General features: G+C 58.7%; 1 protein-coding gene across 4 annotated transcripts in view; it reads right to left on the bottom strand.

Annotated features, from left to right (window-relative positions):
- The window catches only part of CHD5 (chromodomain helicase DNA binding protein 5), a 78,525-nt gene that overhangs the window by 50,325 nt on the left and 10,125 nt on the right, over nucleotides 1-18,075 (bottom strand). For 2 of the 4 annotated variants that reach the window (XM_031013331.3, XM_055382881.2), the window contains exons 2-6: nucleotides 15,994-16,121; nucleotides 7,289-7,468; nucleotides 3,434-3,552; nucleotides 2,372-2,610; nucleotides 134-258 (exon numbers count right to left, since the gene is read on the bottom strand). In XM_031013331.3, coding sequence (XP_030869191.2) covers nucleotides 134-258; nucleotides 2,372-2,610; nucleotides 3,434-3,552; nucleotides 7,289-7,468; nucleotides 15,994-16,121 — 791 coding nt within the window. Of the gene's footprint in view, nucleotides 1-133; nucleotides 259-2,371; nucleotides 2,611-3,433; nucleotides 3,553-7,288; nucleotides 7,469-15,993; nucleotides 16,122-18,075 lie in introns of those variants that run through there. The other 2 variants (XM_055382878.2, XM_055382883.2) reach the window with 2 other exon arrangements.

Genomic DNA, 18,075 nt, shown 5'->3' with positions numbered 1-18,075 from the left:
GAATAGTGGAGGGGTGCGACCTGCCCCAGCTAGTTTGTAATGAACTGAAGGCCCTCGCCTGGCCCCTGCGTGCTCATGTGCAGACACACATGCATGCAAATGCACACACACGCGCACACACGCACACACTCACCGAGGAGCCTTTCTTCCTCTTGTTGCTGATCCCTCCGAAGCGGAACTTGAGCCCGGCCGTCTTTTTCCCTTTGCCCTTTTTCTTCCCATCTTTGGAGCCTTTGATCTTCTTCCTCACTCCAGGCCCTGAAAAACAGCAGTGATGATAGCCAACCACTGCCACCACTGACGGCCTGCTTCCTGCCATCATCTCATTGAGCTCTCAGTTACCCAATAAGGAAAGGGTCATTTCTACCATCACCCCGTTTCAGATGAGATGCCTGAGGCTTGGAGAGGTAAACCCCTTGCTTAAAATCACACAGCAAGTGAGGCAAAAACCAGACGACGGCTCTGACTGGAGGCTGCCCTGACCGCCTTGCTGCCCCTTGTCCACGACCCACAGAAATGTGGCCCTTTTGGGAGGATCCCCTATACCATCTCCAACCACTGAAAGGAGGCACTAGCCATCCCCCACAGCCAGCAGGGCCACTGAAGGCACAGCCGCCCACCTGTGGTCCATGCCTGAGCCCCCAAAGGATGTCCTGGGGCCAAAAGGCCTTTTCCCACCTGCCAGCCAGGCAATGCTGGTCCCACCCAAGACTGCCCCACCTCTGCCAGTCAACCCCAGCAAGGGCCAGCAGGGCTAAGGCTGTTTTTATGGAGCTGGCCACAGGGCAATTAGCTACCTGGGGAGTAATGACCCAGGAAGGAAGGGGGGCCTGGAGGCAGGGATGCACACCCCACAGAGGCAGCCTCTCCCCAGGCCCTCCTCTGGCCACACCACACACACGGACATGGAGCTAGGAGCCCAGCTGCACCCTCCATGGCGCCACGGAAAATCTATTTCAATTTTCCAAGCTCTGAATAAGCAGCTCATGGAATCGATAGCTCAGCAGCTGGAGCGCGAGAGGAAACGAGAAAACAAGGCAGACTGGGCAGACAGGGGCGGGCCAGGAGCCCCTCCCGAGATCCTGATGGCCCAGACAGATGGAGCAGGACAGGGAACAGACTCTGACCCTTGTCACTTCACCTACCAGGCTCCCTTCAGAGACTTGGCATGGTGATGCCAGACACAGAACCCCAGAAACTAAAGCTCCTTGGGGCTGAAAGAAGGGATCCCCGGAGCCCCCTCAGCCCCTTCCATCAAAACCCAAATCAGCCAGACGCAGTGGCTCACACCTGCAATCCCAGCACTTTGGGAGGCCGAGGTGGGCAGATCACCTGAGGTCAGGAGTTCTGAGACCAGCCTGGCCAACACGGCGAAACCCCGTCTCTACTAAAAATACAAAAAATTAGCCAGGTGTGGTGGTGCACTCCTGTAATCCCAGCTACTCAGGAGGCTGAGGCAGGAGAATTGCTTGAACCCAGGAGGCAGAGGTTGCAGTGTGCAGAGATCGTGCCACTGCACTCCAGCCTGGGAGACAGAGTGAGAGTCTGTCAAAACAAAACAAAACAAATCAGGGCACCCAGGAAAGCTGAGCTGCAGGTGACTGACAGCCCTGGGGAGATCAACGTCCCCAGCCTCCAAAAGGCCAGAAACCTGCACCCAGAAAGCTCCCTCCCCAGGGCCTTCAAGTCACAGGGGGCCTCTGCTGCGTGCATCCTCCCCACCCAGACGCCCTGCCACCGAGGCAGAATTTGGATCTCGATCTCCTTCCAGGCCTGTCCCAGAACAGCCTCCCTGGGAAGCGAGACCTGACCGTGCCCAGTCCCTCCAACTCCTGCCTGCTTCCCAGATCCTAAAGCTGGAGGGGCAGGGCCTCCATGCTCCACATTGGCCGAGGGCCTGGAGAACAACCCTGCACACAGTGGGTATGCAGACAAGAAGGAGAGACGGGCTCGACTGGGGCCTCCTCCTCCTCCCCAGAAACGGCACAGGCTCAAACCCAAGAGCCTGCCAACTCCCAGAAACCCAGGCTGGAGCGGCTCCACTCTGCGTACCTCTGGTCCCACCCTCCCTCCAGGCCCACGTCGGGGACACCTCCTGGCTGGCCAGGCTCAAACCTCCCAGACCTCTGCCCACATCATCGCCTCTGCTTCTCCACCAACCCCAAAAGGGAGCCAGGCACAAAAGAGGCGACGATGCTGCCTCACTGCTGAGAAAGGACCGGGCAATCCAAGGTCACACAGGCACAGAGCCCTCGATTAGGAGCACCCCAGCTGCCCCTCCCTGCCCGCGTCTGCCCCGTGGCTTCTCCTATAGGGTCTGAAAGGGACCTCTTCCCAGCGGGACTAGGTGCCCACCCAACCCCAGCCTTACCTTTGCCCTCCTTGGTCTTGGCCTTGCGGATAGGCACAGGCTGGGGCACCTGCGGGGGGCTGACGGCTAGCGGAGGGGAGATGGTGACTGTCTCTACAGCCGCAGCCACCGCCGCTGCCGCTGCTGCCGCGGAGCTGCCCTTGAAGGGGTTGTTGGCGCTGAACTCCCGCCACTTGGCACCCAGGACGGTCATCATTTTGGACATGGGGATCTTCGGGTTCTTCTTGGCAATGAGTGGCCTGTAGGGGGAGAGGCAGGAGGGTGAGAGCAAGGCCAGGTGAGATGAGAGGCCCACCCGACCCCCGGCAGGGCCCAGCCCTCTACCATGCGTGCCATCTATGGCAGCAGCCCCAGATTCCTGATTAGAGAGATTAGGCGGGAAACCCACTGACCACAGCCCACCCCCAAAACGCCCCAGCTTCCTGTCCACACCCACAGCCCACCCCCAAAACACCCCAGCTTCCTGTCCACACCCACAGCCCACCCCCAAAACACCCCAGCTTCCTGTCCACACCCACAGCCCACCCCCAAAACACCCCAGCTTCCTGTCCACACCCACAGCCCACCCCCAAAACACCCAGCTTCCTGTCCACACCCACAGCCCACCCCCAAAACACCCAGCTTCCTGTCCACACCCACAGCCCACCCCCAAAACACCCCAGCTTCCTGTCCACACAGTTGGTGATTTTCTCATTGGGTTTTCAGGCCCTGCAAAACTTATGGGGCCACAGGTGGGCTACAGTGGGCCTTGGGGTCTCCGTCCCACCGCTACCAGAGCTGAGAGGCCATGGTGGTGAAAGACCCCCCAGGAAAGACTGGAACCACCTTCCCCAAGAGGAAGAGACTCAAGGGCTGAGGGGCAGGGCCCACAAGGGAAGGCCTGGCGGTCTGTTAACATGAAGGGGTCCTGCCCCCTCCCTCCAGCTCCCCCAGGTTGCTCAGTCGGTCTGACAGAGCCCACCCCTACCCCAGGTGCCTGGACTTCACTCCTCTGCCTCCATCCCGACTTGGTACCACCAGAGGATGTGCGGGCCTGGAGAACAGCCCTAGTGCCCCGCCCACCTGAGGAACTGGCTGAAGGCCTTGTAGTTGGTCAGCGTGTGGTAATCCTCCTCCGAGAACAGGTAGTCCACGTCGTCCAGGCCCCACTCGGCCATGAGCTGCCCCGAGGACTTGGGCTCCTACAGAGACCCAGGCCAGAGGTAGAGTTGTTGAGGGGCCTTCTAACCTGCACCCCCATCCCCAGGGTCTCTGCCTAGGAGGCTTTGGCACAGGGGAAAGAGGAGGGATTGTGTCTGCAATGTAACCAGACCATTCTCACCCACCCTAGGAAACATTCAAGCCCCGCAGCCCCGCAGCCCCGCAGCCCCCAATCTGTGCCACGTCTCAGATGCCAGCCCACGAAGTGCAGGCCAAGTGTTCGACGTCAGGGTTTGGGGAGAGGCCATGTGTGTGCCCTGAGCTTCCAGAAAGGGAAATCAGCCAGGTGTGGGAAAGGAGACTGGATGCCTGAGACCAGGCCCCCATCCTGAGATAGGGCTGCCCGACCAGCCTCGGGACACCAGGGCAGGACAACAGAACTTGCCCTCTGGGGGGACTGCATTCTGGGGATCTGGACAGCAGGACAGCACAGTGGCCTGAAGACAGGAAGATGTCCCTGATGAGGGTGCAGGGCTCCAGGGCTGCCTAAGCCACTTTAGAAAGACATGAGGCCTCCAGGCCAGGGGTGGTGGCTCACGCCCATAATCCCAACACTTTGGGAGGCCAAGGCAGACAGATCATTTGAGGTCAGGAGTTAGAGACCAGCCTGGCCAACATGCTAAAACCCTGTCTCTAATAAAATACAAAAATTAGTTGGGTGTGTTGGTGTGTGCCTGTAAGCTCAGCTATTTGTGAGCCTGAGGCAGGAGAATCACTTGAACTCGGGAGACGGAGGTTGCAGTGAGCCGAGATGGCGCCACCGCACTCCAGCCTGGGTGACAGAGCAAGATTCTGTCTCAAAAAAAAAAAAAAAAAGACATGAGGCCTCCCCAGGGTGCCAGGTATAGCTACGTCAGCCCTTGTGAAGGACAGGCCACTGCCAGTTTCCAGTGAAAGGAAAGTGCACTCTGCTGGGGCAGGGGCATGGGACAATGGGCCAGCTGGGGGCACAGCCCAGAGAGGATCCAACTACTGCTGAGGCCTGGGGTGGAGGGACATCCCGGGGGCACAGCCCTGAGAGGATCCAACTACTGCTGAGGCCTGGGGTGGGGGGACATCCCAGGGGCACAGTGAGTTCTCAAGAGAGCTAGCCCAGGGGTCAGGTGACCAGATGACCAGGCCCGGGCTGGCGGGGCTCAGAAAGGGAGGTGCCAGATGTGGTCATGGGCTGGTTCTGATCCTGGCTCTGCCACATACCGGTGGTAAGAGGTGGATAAGTTACTTAACTTTCCTGCCTCGGTTTCCCCATCTGTAAAATGGAGATAATGGCACACTGCCTTGCAGAACAGAATGACTTAGTGCAGGTGCTTGGAACAGGGTTTGTCAAAATGCGTTAGCAATTGTTAGCACCCAACCCACCCTTCTTCCTCCTTCCCTGACACCCCACTTCTTCCAAGCAGCCCTGAGCTGCCCCCACCCAACCTGATACATTAAGCCAATCAGTACACACCACTCCTAGGCCAAAGTCTGGTCAGGCCAGTCATGTCTTAAGCCAGTCCAATCAGGGGGAATGCTGGTCTCCTGCCTGCATACCTGGACATGGGAGGCCTGCTCTCCCTCCTGCTGGAGGGGCCAAGAAGCCCCGAGCTGCTGCTGCCCTCATTCTCAGCCACAAGAGTGCTCAGCCATGAGGGTGCCTGGCCTGAGCCCAACACTGCCACAGCAGAGGCAGAGTGAATGATGCAAAGAAACAGCCTCTGATAACACCACTGGGTCCCACAACCCCGAAGCCCCTTGCCTCTTAGTTCTCAGGGCCCTGATCCCACACGTCCCTCTACTGCCTAGGCCCCGGAGCTGGGCTTCTGCTCCTGCAACAGGAGGCTGCCCTGAGTGTCTCCCAGCACTGAGAACCAGTCTGCCCATCCAGGCTGCGGGAGGCCTCCAGAGCCCATTCTTGCCTCCTGTTCTGTGACAGCTCAGAGAATTCCTCACACGGGGCCCCCTCTGTGGCTGACCTGCCCCCGTGGACACACATGGCCATTCCTGATGGCACACAGACCCCTTGGTCCCCACCCAGGACAGCAGAGCAGCAGGTGAGCGAGGGGATGATACTGTTACGGGGTGATCCTGAATCACTCTCTTAAGTGAAGCTTTCAGAACTGTCAGCCCCGCAGCGATGATCAGTCTCCGGTGACTCACAACACTCCACTGACTCACGAAATCACCCCAGGTGTCAGGACACCGCCAGGAAGAATCGCTCCTCCTCCCGCACCTCCCAACTTCAGTTATTCACATTCATGATTTCTGCCTCACCCAACAGCAACTGTACTAATATTTACAGAGCGTTTATCTTTAAATCTGTGGCCAGCCCAAACTGAGCTTTGGTGTCATATAAAAGAACAAAGGGAGCACAGTGTTCCTGAATGGCACTGTCACTCACCCACTGCCTGTCCACCAGCCTCACCCCTGGCCTCTCCACCTCCCCAAGGAGCCCCAGGGTGCAGCCTCTGAGACTCCGGAGCACCTCAGCATGACCATAAAGGCCTGGCTTCCTTCACATCATTTCCCATGTTCCTGGGGATGCTGGGCCCAGGGAAGAGCTGGCCCATCTCTGTAGCTGCTCTGCCCCACGTGCAGTAGGAGACTCCAGGAATGCTTGCTTGGGCAGGATTTCAGGACACAAGTTCCCTTTCTACCATAAACAAAGCTGTCCAGCACTTCTTGTGGCAAAGACTCCATTTGTTGTTTTATTTTCCCGAATTGCTCCAAGCAAAAGGTTCCTGACACTAAACTTGAGCTCACACTATCTATCACTCTCCCCTAGAAATAGCTGCTCACTCGTGCGGGCAAGCTGTTGGCAGAGCAGCCAGGACATTAGCAAGATGCTGCACGATCTCTGCCACTGAGCCCTAAATTTCATCCATCCTTACTGTGCATGCACACACGCACACACGAGAGCACACGCACTCACAGCCCCATCTGCAGGTCAGGTGGGAAAGGACACTCTGGCCCTTCGGACTCAGGCTCGCGGGGCAGAAGGCAGAGAACAGGCCGGGCGCAGTGGCTCACGCCTGTAATCCCAACACTTTGGGAGGCCGAAGCGGACAGATCACCTGAGGCCAGGAGTTCAAGACCAGCCTGGCCAACATGGCTAAACCCCATCTCTACTAAAAATACAAAAATTAGCTATGCGTGGTGATGCGTGCCTGTAGTACCAGCTACTCAGAAGGCTAAGGCAGGAGCCACTGCACTCCAGCCTGGGCAACAGAGCAAAACTCCTTCTAAAAAAAAAAAAAAAAGAACAGGCTGGGCGCGGGGGCTCACGCCTGTAATCCCAGCACTTTGGGAGGCCAAGGCAGGCAGATCCCGAGGTCAAGAGATGGAGGCCGGGCGCAGTGGCTCACACCTGTAATCTCAGCACTTTGGGAGGCCGAGGTGGGTGGATCACAAGGTCAAGAGATCGAGACCATCCTGGCCAACATGGTGAAACCCCATCTCTATTAAAAGAATAAAAATTAGCCAGGTGTGGTGGCAGGCGCCTGTAGTCCCAGCTACTCGGGAGGCTGAGGCAGGAGAATTGCTTGAACCTGGGAGGCGGGTGCAGTCAGCCGAGGTCATGCCACTGCACTCCAGCCTGGCAACAGAGTGAGACTCCACCACACACACACACACACACACACACACACACACACACAGAGAGCGAACATACAGGCAAGAGGCTCAGCCCCCTTAAAGGGGGATGTCGCTCTGTCCCCCCAGCCAGGCCTCCACAGTTACCTTTAAGCATCCGTCATCATTATCATCCTCATCCTCATCCTTCTTTTTTCGCTTGGCTTTTTTCTCCTTCTTGTCCTTGAGTTTCTTCTTCTTCTTTTTATTCGGGGAGTAGTCACTGCCTTCACTCTCCGACTTCTCTTCCAGATCCTCTTCATTCTCTGATAGCTCATCATTGCTCCCCTGGAAAAGAAGGGGGACAGTGAGGGCAACAGAGGCCCTAGGAACATCCAGAGTCCTGGGCGGCAGGACGGCCCTGAGAGCTACCTCCTGGCCCACGCTGGGGATCGGTCACTCCACTCATCATCAGAGGCCACTGCTCACAGCTCAGCCCCAAAGCCCAGCCAAAGGGGCAACCCCAAGCCAGCCTGAGCCAAGTCTTGTCCCCAGGGTCTATGCCACAGGAAGCAGTAGAACCTGCAGGTGAGGCGAGGTGAGGCTCTCGTGAGAGCAGGCTTCTCCATCTGCAAGCTCAGCTCAGCCCACTCCAGCAGCCCTGCGGGTGAACTCAGGCTCCACTTCAGTCATCATCGGGCTTCTATGGACTTTGGGGGCTGAACTAGTTTTACATGACGAGGCATGGACCCAGGAGCTGGCGGTGGAGGATGTGGTCCCAGAGTCAAAAAGCAAAGTACACAGGAAGAGCCCCAGCCAGAAAAAGGCCCCAGCCAGAGAAGAAGAGCCCCAGCCAGGGAAGGGCCTCAGCCAGAGAAGAAGAGCCACAGCCAGGGAAGGGCCCCAGCCAGAGAAGAAGAACCCCAGCCAGGGAAGGGCCCCAGCCAGAGAAGGAGAGCCCCAGCCAGGGAAGGGCCCCAGCCAGGGAAGGGCCCCAGCCAGGGAAGAGCCCCAGCCAGGGAAGGGCCCCAGCCAGAGAAGAAGAGCCCTAGCCAGGGAAGGGCCCCAGCCAGGGAAGGGCCCCAGCCAGGGAAGAAGAGCCCTAGCCAGGGAAGGGCCCCAGCCAGGGAAGGGCCCCAGCCAGGGAAGGGCCCCAGCCAGAGAAGGAGAGCCCCAGCCAGGGAAGAAGAGCCCTAGCCAGGGAAGGGCCCCAGCCAGGGAAGGGCCCCATCCAGAGAAGAAGAGCCCTAGCCAGGGAAGGGCCCCAGCCAGGGAAGGGCCGCTGCATCTCAGGCCCCAGCGCCACAGCTCTCTGCTTAAGTTCACATCCCATGGAACTGCGTTCGTCAGGTGAAACCTGTAATTAATGCAGCAGGCACATCACAGTTTTCTCCATGTGCAGACTCTGCAGACACTGCTATGGATGGCACAAGCCCACCTTCCCCCTCTCCCACCCCATCCTGGCCGCTTCCTCTCCATATGAGACAAGGTAATTTAGGCAGCTCTTAAGCTTGGCTTCCTTGATTTAGTTTCCTGTCTGTACAGGCAGAAAATGGCCCATTTATATGGAGATAAGGGCGTTTACAACCAGAGCACCGCACCAGAGAGGTGCTGCCCCTCGGAGAAAGCGGTTTACTTGTGGCCTTTAGAGACGCAAGTCAACTGGCGAAGCCCTCCACAGCCCCTTCCCAGGGAGGGGACAGGCAGCACTGCCATGATCCCCGGCGCATGCGGGGCTTGCCATGCGCAGGACTGCCGTTAACTGTTTTCGGGGTGAGCAAGGAGAGGCATGGGATGAGATTAAGACAGAACCGGAGAGATAAAAAATGAGCTCAGGAAACAGCAGTGGAGGGAGGATGAAGGAAAGAGGGAGGGAGGGAGAAGGAAAGGGTGGCAGAAGGAAAAAGAATGAGGGGGCAGCAAAGGCGGGGGGCCTCCCTGGATAGTCTTGGGAGGCCCCCAGCCCAACTCTGCCCTTTCAGGCCACACTGTCAAGAGGGGATGACCTGCCTTTTCCCAGGAGAGTGGCTCCAAACAGGCACATCCAACAGTTAGTGGAGGGGGAGACGGTCACTGACAGGGGAGGTGGGGGCCCCCTCTGACATCCAGCTGGGAAGCACCCCTTCCAACAGGCTGCCTGCACTTCCCTCCTCTCCTGGAAGCCCCGCTCCCTCTCCCCTGCCCACCAGCCTCCCTGCTCCCAAACCTCTTAGCCCATTAAGCCTCCAGAGTCAGCGGCGCTGCCAGCTGCCAGGCAGCAGGGCCTCTGTGCTCTTTGCTTTTCCGGAACCCGGGTGTTTCCAGGAATACTGACACAGCCACTGGCTGGGAGCCTGCTCTCAAGGCTGGAGGAGATGCTGGGCCCTGGAGCCACGGCTCCCAGGCTCGGCCTCGGTCCTTTGGGGAGGTGGAAATGAGACAGTGATGTCCACGTCCCCTTGAGGGTGTCAGAGTTTGGCCAGCTTCAAGAGACCGCCCTTCAGGAGATCTGAGAGACACGCTCTCCCCGAGCCCTCACCCCAGCAAAGGTGAGGACAAGAGAGGCCGCCATGAACTTCAGCACCACGGACAGAGGCTGGGGCTGGCCGGAGGAAGGGGCCCTGGGTGGCCTTCAGCTGCCAGAGAGCAAACCCCACAAACCTACCGAGGATGAAGTCAAGGGACCCACAGTTAATCCTACGTGGCCTGCCAGTGAGTCCCGGGCTCCCCAGGGAGGCTCTGCCCCTTGCAAGCCTGAGACTTGGCCAAGTCACTGTGGCGAGCTAAACCTCAGCTTCATCGTCTGTGAACTGGGAATGCCAGAAAGGATAGAACCAGGGAGACTGTAAGAAAATGCCTTGAGGCTGGGCGCGGTGACTCACGCTTGAAATCCCAGCACTTTGGGAGGCCGAGGCGGGCAGATCACCTAAGGTTGGGAGCTCAAGACTAGCCTGACCAACTTGGAGAAACACTTTCTCTACTGAAAAAAAATACAAAATTAGCTGGGCATGGTGGTACATGCCTGTAATCCCAGCTACTCAGGAGGCTGAGGCAGGAGAATCGCTTGAACCTGGGAGGCGGAGGTTGCAGTGAGCCGAGATCGCACCATTGTACTCCAGCCTGAGTAATAAGAGCCAAACTCCATCTCAAAAAAGAAAAAGAAAAGAAAAGAAAATGCCTTGAACATCTGTGACACGGGAGAAACCTAAGCACAGAGAAGCAGGGCTCTGAGCCGGGGTGGAGGGGAGGGATGGGACGTGCACCCAGGTCTCCAGGGCTGGGCCGCCTTGCTGTGTCCTGGGCAGGGGACTCGGCCAAGCCAGAGCAGGCTGCAGTCAGAATGACCCTTTCCCCCTGACACCACCACGACCACATGTAGACACCAGAGGCCACTGGGATTCTGATAATGCCCAGAAAATGCCCAAACAACCCACGATGACCCCAGCTCTGCTTGGAAGCCAAAGATACAGCCAGGACGACAAGCTGGAGGGGACACACCAAGCTCACCCCCACATTTCTGCTGTCGGGATTGGGCTCCAGCCAACTGCACAGAGGCTGCCAGCAGCTGGGGGGAGACGCGGTACAGAGGGAGCAGGACCTGGACAAGAAGGGGCTGCTGTGGCAACATCTACGGGGAGCCAACCCAGCATCTGATGGCAAGCAGGCCCCTCGGCGACCTGCAGGGGAGACCAGGAGTGGCGGCCCAGGGAGAGCCGGAGGGAGGGAGAGATAGGGAGGGGAAAGCACCTCCAGCAGCCTCCACTGTCTGGCAGGAGCAGCAGCGCATGCCAGCTTGGGAGAGTAGGGCTGGCAGAAGGCCGTGAGCCTGGCACTGACAGGGCTCGCCCAGCGTCCGCTCAGGGTTAAGTGGCAGAGCAGGAGGGCACAGACCCTCAGCACAGAACGGGCTCAGACAACGTCAGGCATGTCTGTTGCCCATCTGTGGCCCCTGCCCTGCTGTCACCCACTGGGGCTCAGGCAAGCCAGCAAAGCCCTCATTTCTTGGAAGCAGGTGCACTTCTCTCCCTCCTCCATCCACCTGCACTGGGGAAAGCCCAGTTGATGAGAAGGGTCTGACGCCCAAGTCCCCACCTGCCTCCCCTGCCCTGAGCCTCTGCCCTGACTCCACCACATGGAGCCCACACAGCTGGGCCTCCCGCCTGCACCGGATATCACCTGAACCCTCCTCCCCTACCAGGGGCTGGCCGAGGGTGGGGGTGCAGGGCAGAACCCTGTATCCAGCTGTTTTGACATTCTAGAACTAGGCCTCCTTTTTGTGGTGTTTTTCCAAAATCTCTCCTTGCAGAGAAAGCTGCAAATAGTTCTGAAAACACCGAGCAGAGCCGTGGCCCATGAGCAGGACCTGGAGGGATGGAGCATCATCCAGCGGCAAGAAGGAAAGAAACGATCAAGAACCAGAGGCAGATTCACAGTTCAGTATCTCAAAACATACTGAGAGGCTCGTAGACCAAGCCACGTGCAGGGGAGGAGACAGAGACACAGACCAATAAGTCCCTAACTAAGCCCCCAAACCAACCCAACCCTAAGGTTTGAGGGCCATCAAACCACACTGCAGGCATGAAGATATAGATTACACTTGGCCTTCGACCTTGGCACTGACCTTTCGGCTGCAGCAGCCTTAGGCATGACTACAGGGGACGCCCTACCAGCTAGCAGAAGAATCTTAGTGGATGTGGAGTCCCCACATGAACTCCACCTGCAAAGCTGCCTTGAATGTTATGCCCAGCCTATGTGTGCCAGGAGGTAGGGGCAGGCAGGAGGGGTCTCTGCTCTGAGCCCCCACCCTGCTGAGGACACAGCATGTGGTCGCGGCCCTGGGGATCCCAATGGACAGTCCCGCCACCCTTCCTCCTTCTCAGCTCCGCAGACGTTTCTTGGCAGAGGCCTCCCACCTCCACCTCCCTTCCCTCTAGGCCCGATGCTCGGCACACGCACCGCATCTCCTAAAAACGGAGACATTTAAACTCATAAGGAAGGGTGCGGAGAGTGGGTCATTCTCCATTTGGGGTCCTTCAAGATTGAGAGGGAAAAGGGAAGAATGAAATAGGAGCCTTCCCATTCACGAGTGTTATAAACAGTTATAATTTAGCACTGAATAATTGGTTGCTATGGTAACCGCTGCAGTACAGGTTGAAATCATTTCTCCCTCCTGCGCTCGCTAGGGTCTGACAGGGAGCTTCATCTACATATGCTCAGGTTCCGGCTGCAGCCCGGTTATTTTATGTAAATCAGAATCCACGACTTGCTGCCGGCCTCCCCCCACCAACAAACTGCTGCTTGCGGCCCACCTGCCCTGGCCCCTTCACCCCGTCATCTTGGAGCCACCTGGTTGGAGGCAGAGAGGGGCAGAGGGGTGAAATTCCCTTGTCTTTATCCTGGGGCTCCTAGTCTGCCAGGCAGGTGGGCAAAGGGGCACCCGGCAGCTGGGCCACAGTGTGCTCCAGACCCCCTAAGATCTGACAGCTGGCCCGAGCCAGGCTCTCAAATGGAGAGGAGGGGGCACCTCTGGAGGCCTCTTGTCCATCCCAGCCCCCTTCCCCTTCCAAGAACCAGAGCTGCATCTCAGTAGAGAGAAGGAGAGAGGGTGAGGAAGGGGTGGAGCAAATCAAAGAGGGGGAGATAAATGAGGGTACAGGGGGAAGAGAGAAAAGACGGCAAAGTAGAGAGAGGAGATGCCGAGAGGTTACCAAGGTGGACACCAAGCACAGGCCAGAGGGAATGACCAAGTCTGAGACCCAGAGACAGACAGACAGACAAGAGCCAGAGAGAGATAAGGATCTGGACAAAAACAAAAACATATTATCAGAGAAAGAAGCGGGAGGGAAGACCTGGGCCAGTTGGAAAAGGGAAGGCTCAGCGTGATCATGGCCCTGGGAATGAGAGAGTCGGAGAACCAGCCCTCCCAGGTCTCAAAGACCTCCTGGCCCCCAGCCCCCAGGCCTCGCCACTGTCCAGGCGCTGCCCACCTCCCAAGCCTCCTTCCTAGCCAGGGCCGGTGCTGTACCCTGAGCCCAGGAGACGGGAGGGGAGCCAGCCCTATCTGGGGAGGATGGGGGCTCCCACAGGGCTCCCACAGGTCTCTGCTGCACCCCACTGGGTCCTTCTTCTGCATTTGGAAGTCAGGCCCACCCAGCCCAGTGGCCTGAGACCCAGGCTCAGGTGACACTGCCCCTCTTGGCCTAGACTCCCACCCAGCTTCTAACTCAGAGGAGGTGGGCAGTGGGTGCACAGGTAGGAGTCCCTGCCATGGACCACGAGTCCTCGGGGTCCTAAAATCCACATCACCCCAAGCCCATGGAGCCCAGGTCTGAGGAGTGAGGGCAGGGACGGCAGCAGAGCAAGATTTTACAGCCTCCACCAGTCTCAGTGCCTTCATCCCAGGGCCTTGCAGCTCCAGAGCCATCTACCCCCTGCCCAGCACAAAGACTGACCTCTGGGGCCAGGGGACAGCGGCCACGGCAGCAGAAGAGGAGGGCGGGGCTGCAGCAGGGAATTCAGGGAGCCTCTCCCAAAGGAGCTGGCTCACAGCCTCTCCTTCCCTGGGGGAGCCTCCAGGCACGCACTCCCCGCTTCCCCTGTCCTATCTCCACTTCCCCATCAAATAACAGGGACAGGGAGCTTCACCCTCTTTGAGACCCCGGGGAAGATGCAAGAGCCGCAGAGTGCAGGCCTGGGAGTCTCTGGAGCATCATGGGCCAGACAGGAGCCTCCACACCCAGCTCCACAGACCCGGGTTCCCCCTTCACCTCACAAATCCTCCCCATGCAGCCCCCATGCTGGCCCAGTGGTAAGGGGGGGTTCCCGGGAAGGGACAGACACACATCCATCCCCGACACTGTGCCAGACGGGGCACAGAGCTGACGGGCAACAGAGAAGGCAAGCAGAATTGGGCAGAGGGGCCAGGGTCTCTCTAGGGGAAGACAGGGTGGTACACACACAGTCACATGCACACACATGTGTGCACGGAAGACCAGAAGGGCCTGGATTGGCTGCAAAGCAGGTGGGGGTGGGGGCAGGGGCTTGGAGTGGCAGCAGTGGGGGTGCTGCACAGGCTCTGGACCAGGTGGCCGTGGGGCACAGTCAGAGCACACTCAGGAAGCTCTCCCAGGAGAGCCCAGGGTTGCAGAAGCCCCGCAAGGCAGGGGCTGGGAGAGAAGGGCCGGTAGGAGGTGGGTGAGAGGTGCTGACTGCCGCCCCCAGCAAAGAGCACAGGGGCGGTACACACCTGGGGCAACTCTGGCCAGAGGGTTGGGGCTAACACCTCCCAGCCCCATCCTTTCCCCAGCAGTCCCTGAACTCCGTGGGGACCAAGGACACAGTCCAGGGCGGGCTCTGCCCTCCCAACATCCCCAGGCTGACACCCAGACCAGAAAAGGAACCACAGGCTGCAGGTAGAGTTCAGAGCCCCCCAAAATGCCTCCAAGTACCCAAACAAGCCGGGGAAGTGGAAATGGGGCACAGACCCGAGGCCCAGAGGCGAAGGCAGGGACCCTCGCCCCCCGCCACCACCATCTCTCCCTCCCCAGGGCTGCCAGGGGAGCCTGCCAGGATGTCATGTCACAGCAGTCCCTCCTCTGCTCGAAGCCTTCCAGTGATCTCACCTTGTTCACGGGACAAGAGGCCCATGGTGCACCCCCCGCAATAGGCCCTCCCGAAACCCTCACAGCACGGAGCGTCTCCAGCCTGGGACAAGCTCCCCAAACCCACCCCTAAGCTCTTCTGGCAGCCACCTCCCCACCTCACTCTGCAGGGAGGCCTAGATCCGGGCCCAGCGCTGCCAAGGGCGCCCCCTTAGCATTAGCACCTCACCCCACCACCACTGCGCCTCACCAGCTACCTCCCTGGGCCTCTCACTTGCAAGGTGGGGCCAGGCCAGTCCCCTCTAGACAGGGGGAAAGAAAGGTGGAGAGCTGGCCTCAGGTCCCCCCGGGGCAGGTGGGAGGGGAGAAACACTCCTGGCAGGGGCGGCTGGTGGAGGTGACAGCCCTGGATTCAGATCTCAGCACCGCCACTGTGTCACTGTGTGACCTTCGGCCAGGGCACCTCTGAGCCCCCGCTCTCATCTGTGAAGTGAGGTGCTTGCCATTGCTCTCAACACAGGGTGGCTTGGAGGATCAGAGGAGACGCCCAGAAGGAAGCAGACAGCATATGGTGAGGAAATGGCAGACCTCAGTGTCCTAGACCAAGTAGGAAGGACTTTAAGCTGCAAACCCGCCTCAGTTTCCCCATCTGCCAACCAGCGATCATCCTTCCCAAGCCACCAATTTCCAGTGCTGATCATGAGGATCAAGTGAGCCCGCGTGAAGCACAGAGAAGCACACTCGGAATGTGTCAGCAGCGTGGGAAGACAAGGGACGTGTTCGCACCGTCACACCCTGCCAACCCGAGGCAGCGGAGCATGCGGCAGCCTCGCCCATCCAGAACCAGCCGAGAACCAGGGACAAAGTGACGGGAATCCAGAGGTCACCTGCAGGTGACTGTCCCTAAACGGGGCCTTGCTTCTCTTCTCCAACTCACTTCATCAGGTTTCAGTTTAGAGGGACGGAGTCAGCTACACAGCAGGGAGTGGGGCTGGGAGGTAGGGAGGCGACAGAATCCAGCCCTGTCCCTCGCACAGGATAGGACAACGGGAGGAATGAAAAATGACGCTCCGACATCCTGCTCCCGAAACAGGACAGCTCACCAACGTCTTAAAAAGGCTTCCGTGCACAACGCTTCATACGAGAAACTGGTTATGGTGTTTTTCATCAAACTCAGCTCTCAGAAACCCTCAAACTCCAAGGTCCAGGGACCCCAGCCCTCCTCTGCGGCCGGGCAGACACAGCCACAACCCCACCCGCCCCCAGCTCGCCGGCGCAGGTGCTGCTCCTCACCTCTTTCTTCTTCCGCTTCCCTTTACACTTGTTTTCCTTGAGCTTCTTGGGTTTCTTCTTCTTAGGAAGGCTCACGGGCTCCACAGGGAAAAAGTCATCGAAGGCTTCAAGACCACCATCTTCTTCTTCTGGAAAAATCAGAAGGTGGCAGCAGTTACTCCTGAGCTTCCTCCAGGAGAGCCCTGGAGACACAGAGCCAGCCCTGGGGAAGCTGGGACCCCCAGACACCCAACTTGCCAGATCCCAGCCGCCCTGCCCTCCCCAAACCTGGTGAAGTGAGAGAACACAGGACAGGAGCCCCAGCTCTAGGGACTGTGTGACATCACCTCACCTCCAGGCCTTTCCTTCCCTCCTCTGTAAATGGGACAATAACCACCTGCCCCTGATAAGACAGTGTTCAGAAAACTGAACCTCCATGAACAACAAACAGAATTGCCTTGTGCCATCACTGCCGGAGAAACGGAGCATCTCTACCAGGAAGGAGTCGGGGCTGATAGAGCAGAGTACAGACCTCAGTGAGGCCCATCTCTCCCTCCAGAGAGAGGACCACAGTGTGGCCAGGAGGTGGCTCGAGAATGCTGGACCTGCCAGGCACAGTGGCTCACACCTGTAATCCCAACACTTTGGGAGGCTGAGGCGAGCAGATAACCAGAGGCCAGGAGTCTGAGACCAGCCTGGCCAACACCATGAAACCCCGTCTCTACTAAAAATACAAAAATTAGCTGGGTTTGGTGGTGGGCGCCTGTAATTCCAACTATTCGGGAGGCTGAGGCTGGAGAATCGCTCAAACCCAGGAGGTGGAAGTTGCAGTGAGCTGGGATCGCACAACTGCCCTCCAGCCTGGGCAACAGAGTGAGACTCCGTCAAAAAAAAAAAAAAAAGAGAGAGAGAATTGTGGAGCACAGGGACACTCAGGCCCCATACCTGAGGACCCCAGGGGTTTGCAGGACAAACTCAGCAAGGAAGATGCCAGGATACCCCATGGGTCTGACAGGATGCCAGCTTAATGGAGAATCCAAGACCACATCGTATCTCCTCCTGGATCCCGCACCTGTGCACACACGGGCACACAGGTCCGCACCCCCCCACCTCCAACACACTCACAACGGGAAGCCAAGCGCATTCCAGCTGGGCACTAGAAAGCTGTGACAGTCCACAGAGAGATGCCGTGCCCAGCACACGTGGGTGTTCAGGACTCACCTCACCTGCACTGACTCGAAAGGCCGAGGGGGCCCTGGCCGGGCAGGCTCGGGAAGGGAGTATGTTTGATGACACTGGCCACAGTCCCAGGTCTGCCTCCCTCAACCTCCAACCCAGAGGAAGGGCTGCCACATGTCCTGGGGGGTGTGACGTGAGACCCCTGCTGTGGCGGCAGTAGCCTGGGGTCTGACGCTCATCTGGGGAATCAGGATAGAGAAAAGGAGTTCCCACGCACCAGATACGAGCTGTGGAGGGGCTGTGGGGAGGGTCCTCCTGGCAGGCACAGCAGCAAGCATCAAACCATCCAAAGTAGAGACACTTCTGCCCGTGTGGGCAAAGGAGGCTTCCAGAAGGGAAGAACCTCCAAGAGTCCTCTAGAAGGGCCCACGAGAGAGCCGGCCCTTCATGCCAGCCTGCGGCCCCAGCGCCCCAGCCAGCTTGTCCTACTCGCTCTCCACCATCCCCTGTGCACTCAGGAGCACTCAGGGGAAGCCGAGGGGCAAAGAGAGGCCCCTCAGCCTCAGACCCTCTGCCATGGACACCCCAGGCCTGACCCTCTGTGACAGCGGAGACACAACAGGGAGTGTCACTCAGAGCCTGAGGGTTGCCTCCAGTGGGACCCCGAGGAGGACGAGAGGTCCTGGGGCCACCAGGAGGCTTTCACCCAGGAAGGGGGCAGAGTGTCCCTGCAGGATCAAGTTTAGAGACAGAGAGCCCCTTCCCCCGAGGAAGTTTTTGATCATAACCACCTACAGCTGGCAGTGGTGGAGCCACGTTTGAACCCAGGCAGTCTGGTGACCCCTGGGTCACCAAAAGGGCTTCGAGGAGACCCCCAGTGTGGCCCACACGCTCAGACACACTCGCCACATGCAGACGCACAGA

The sequence above is a fragment of the Gorilla gorilla genome, chromosome 1, assembly GCF_029281585.2.
Source record: "Gorilla gorilla gorilla isolate KB3781 chromosome 1, NHGRI_mGorGor1-v2.1_pri, whole genome shotgun sequence".
Classification (NCBI taxonomy): Eukaryota; Metazoa; Chordata; class Mammalia; order Primates; family Hominidae; genus Gorilla; species Gorilla gorilla.
The sequence above is the reverse complement of the archived record's forward strand: the minus strand, read 5'-3'. Positions and strand labels throughout refer to the sequence as shown.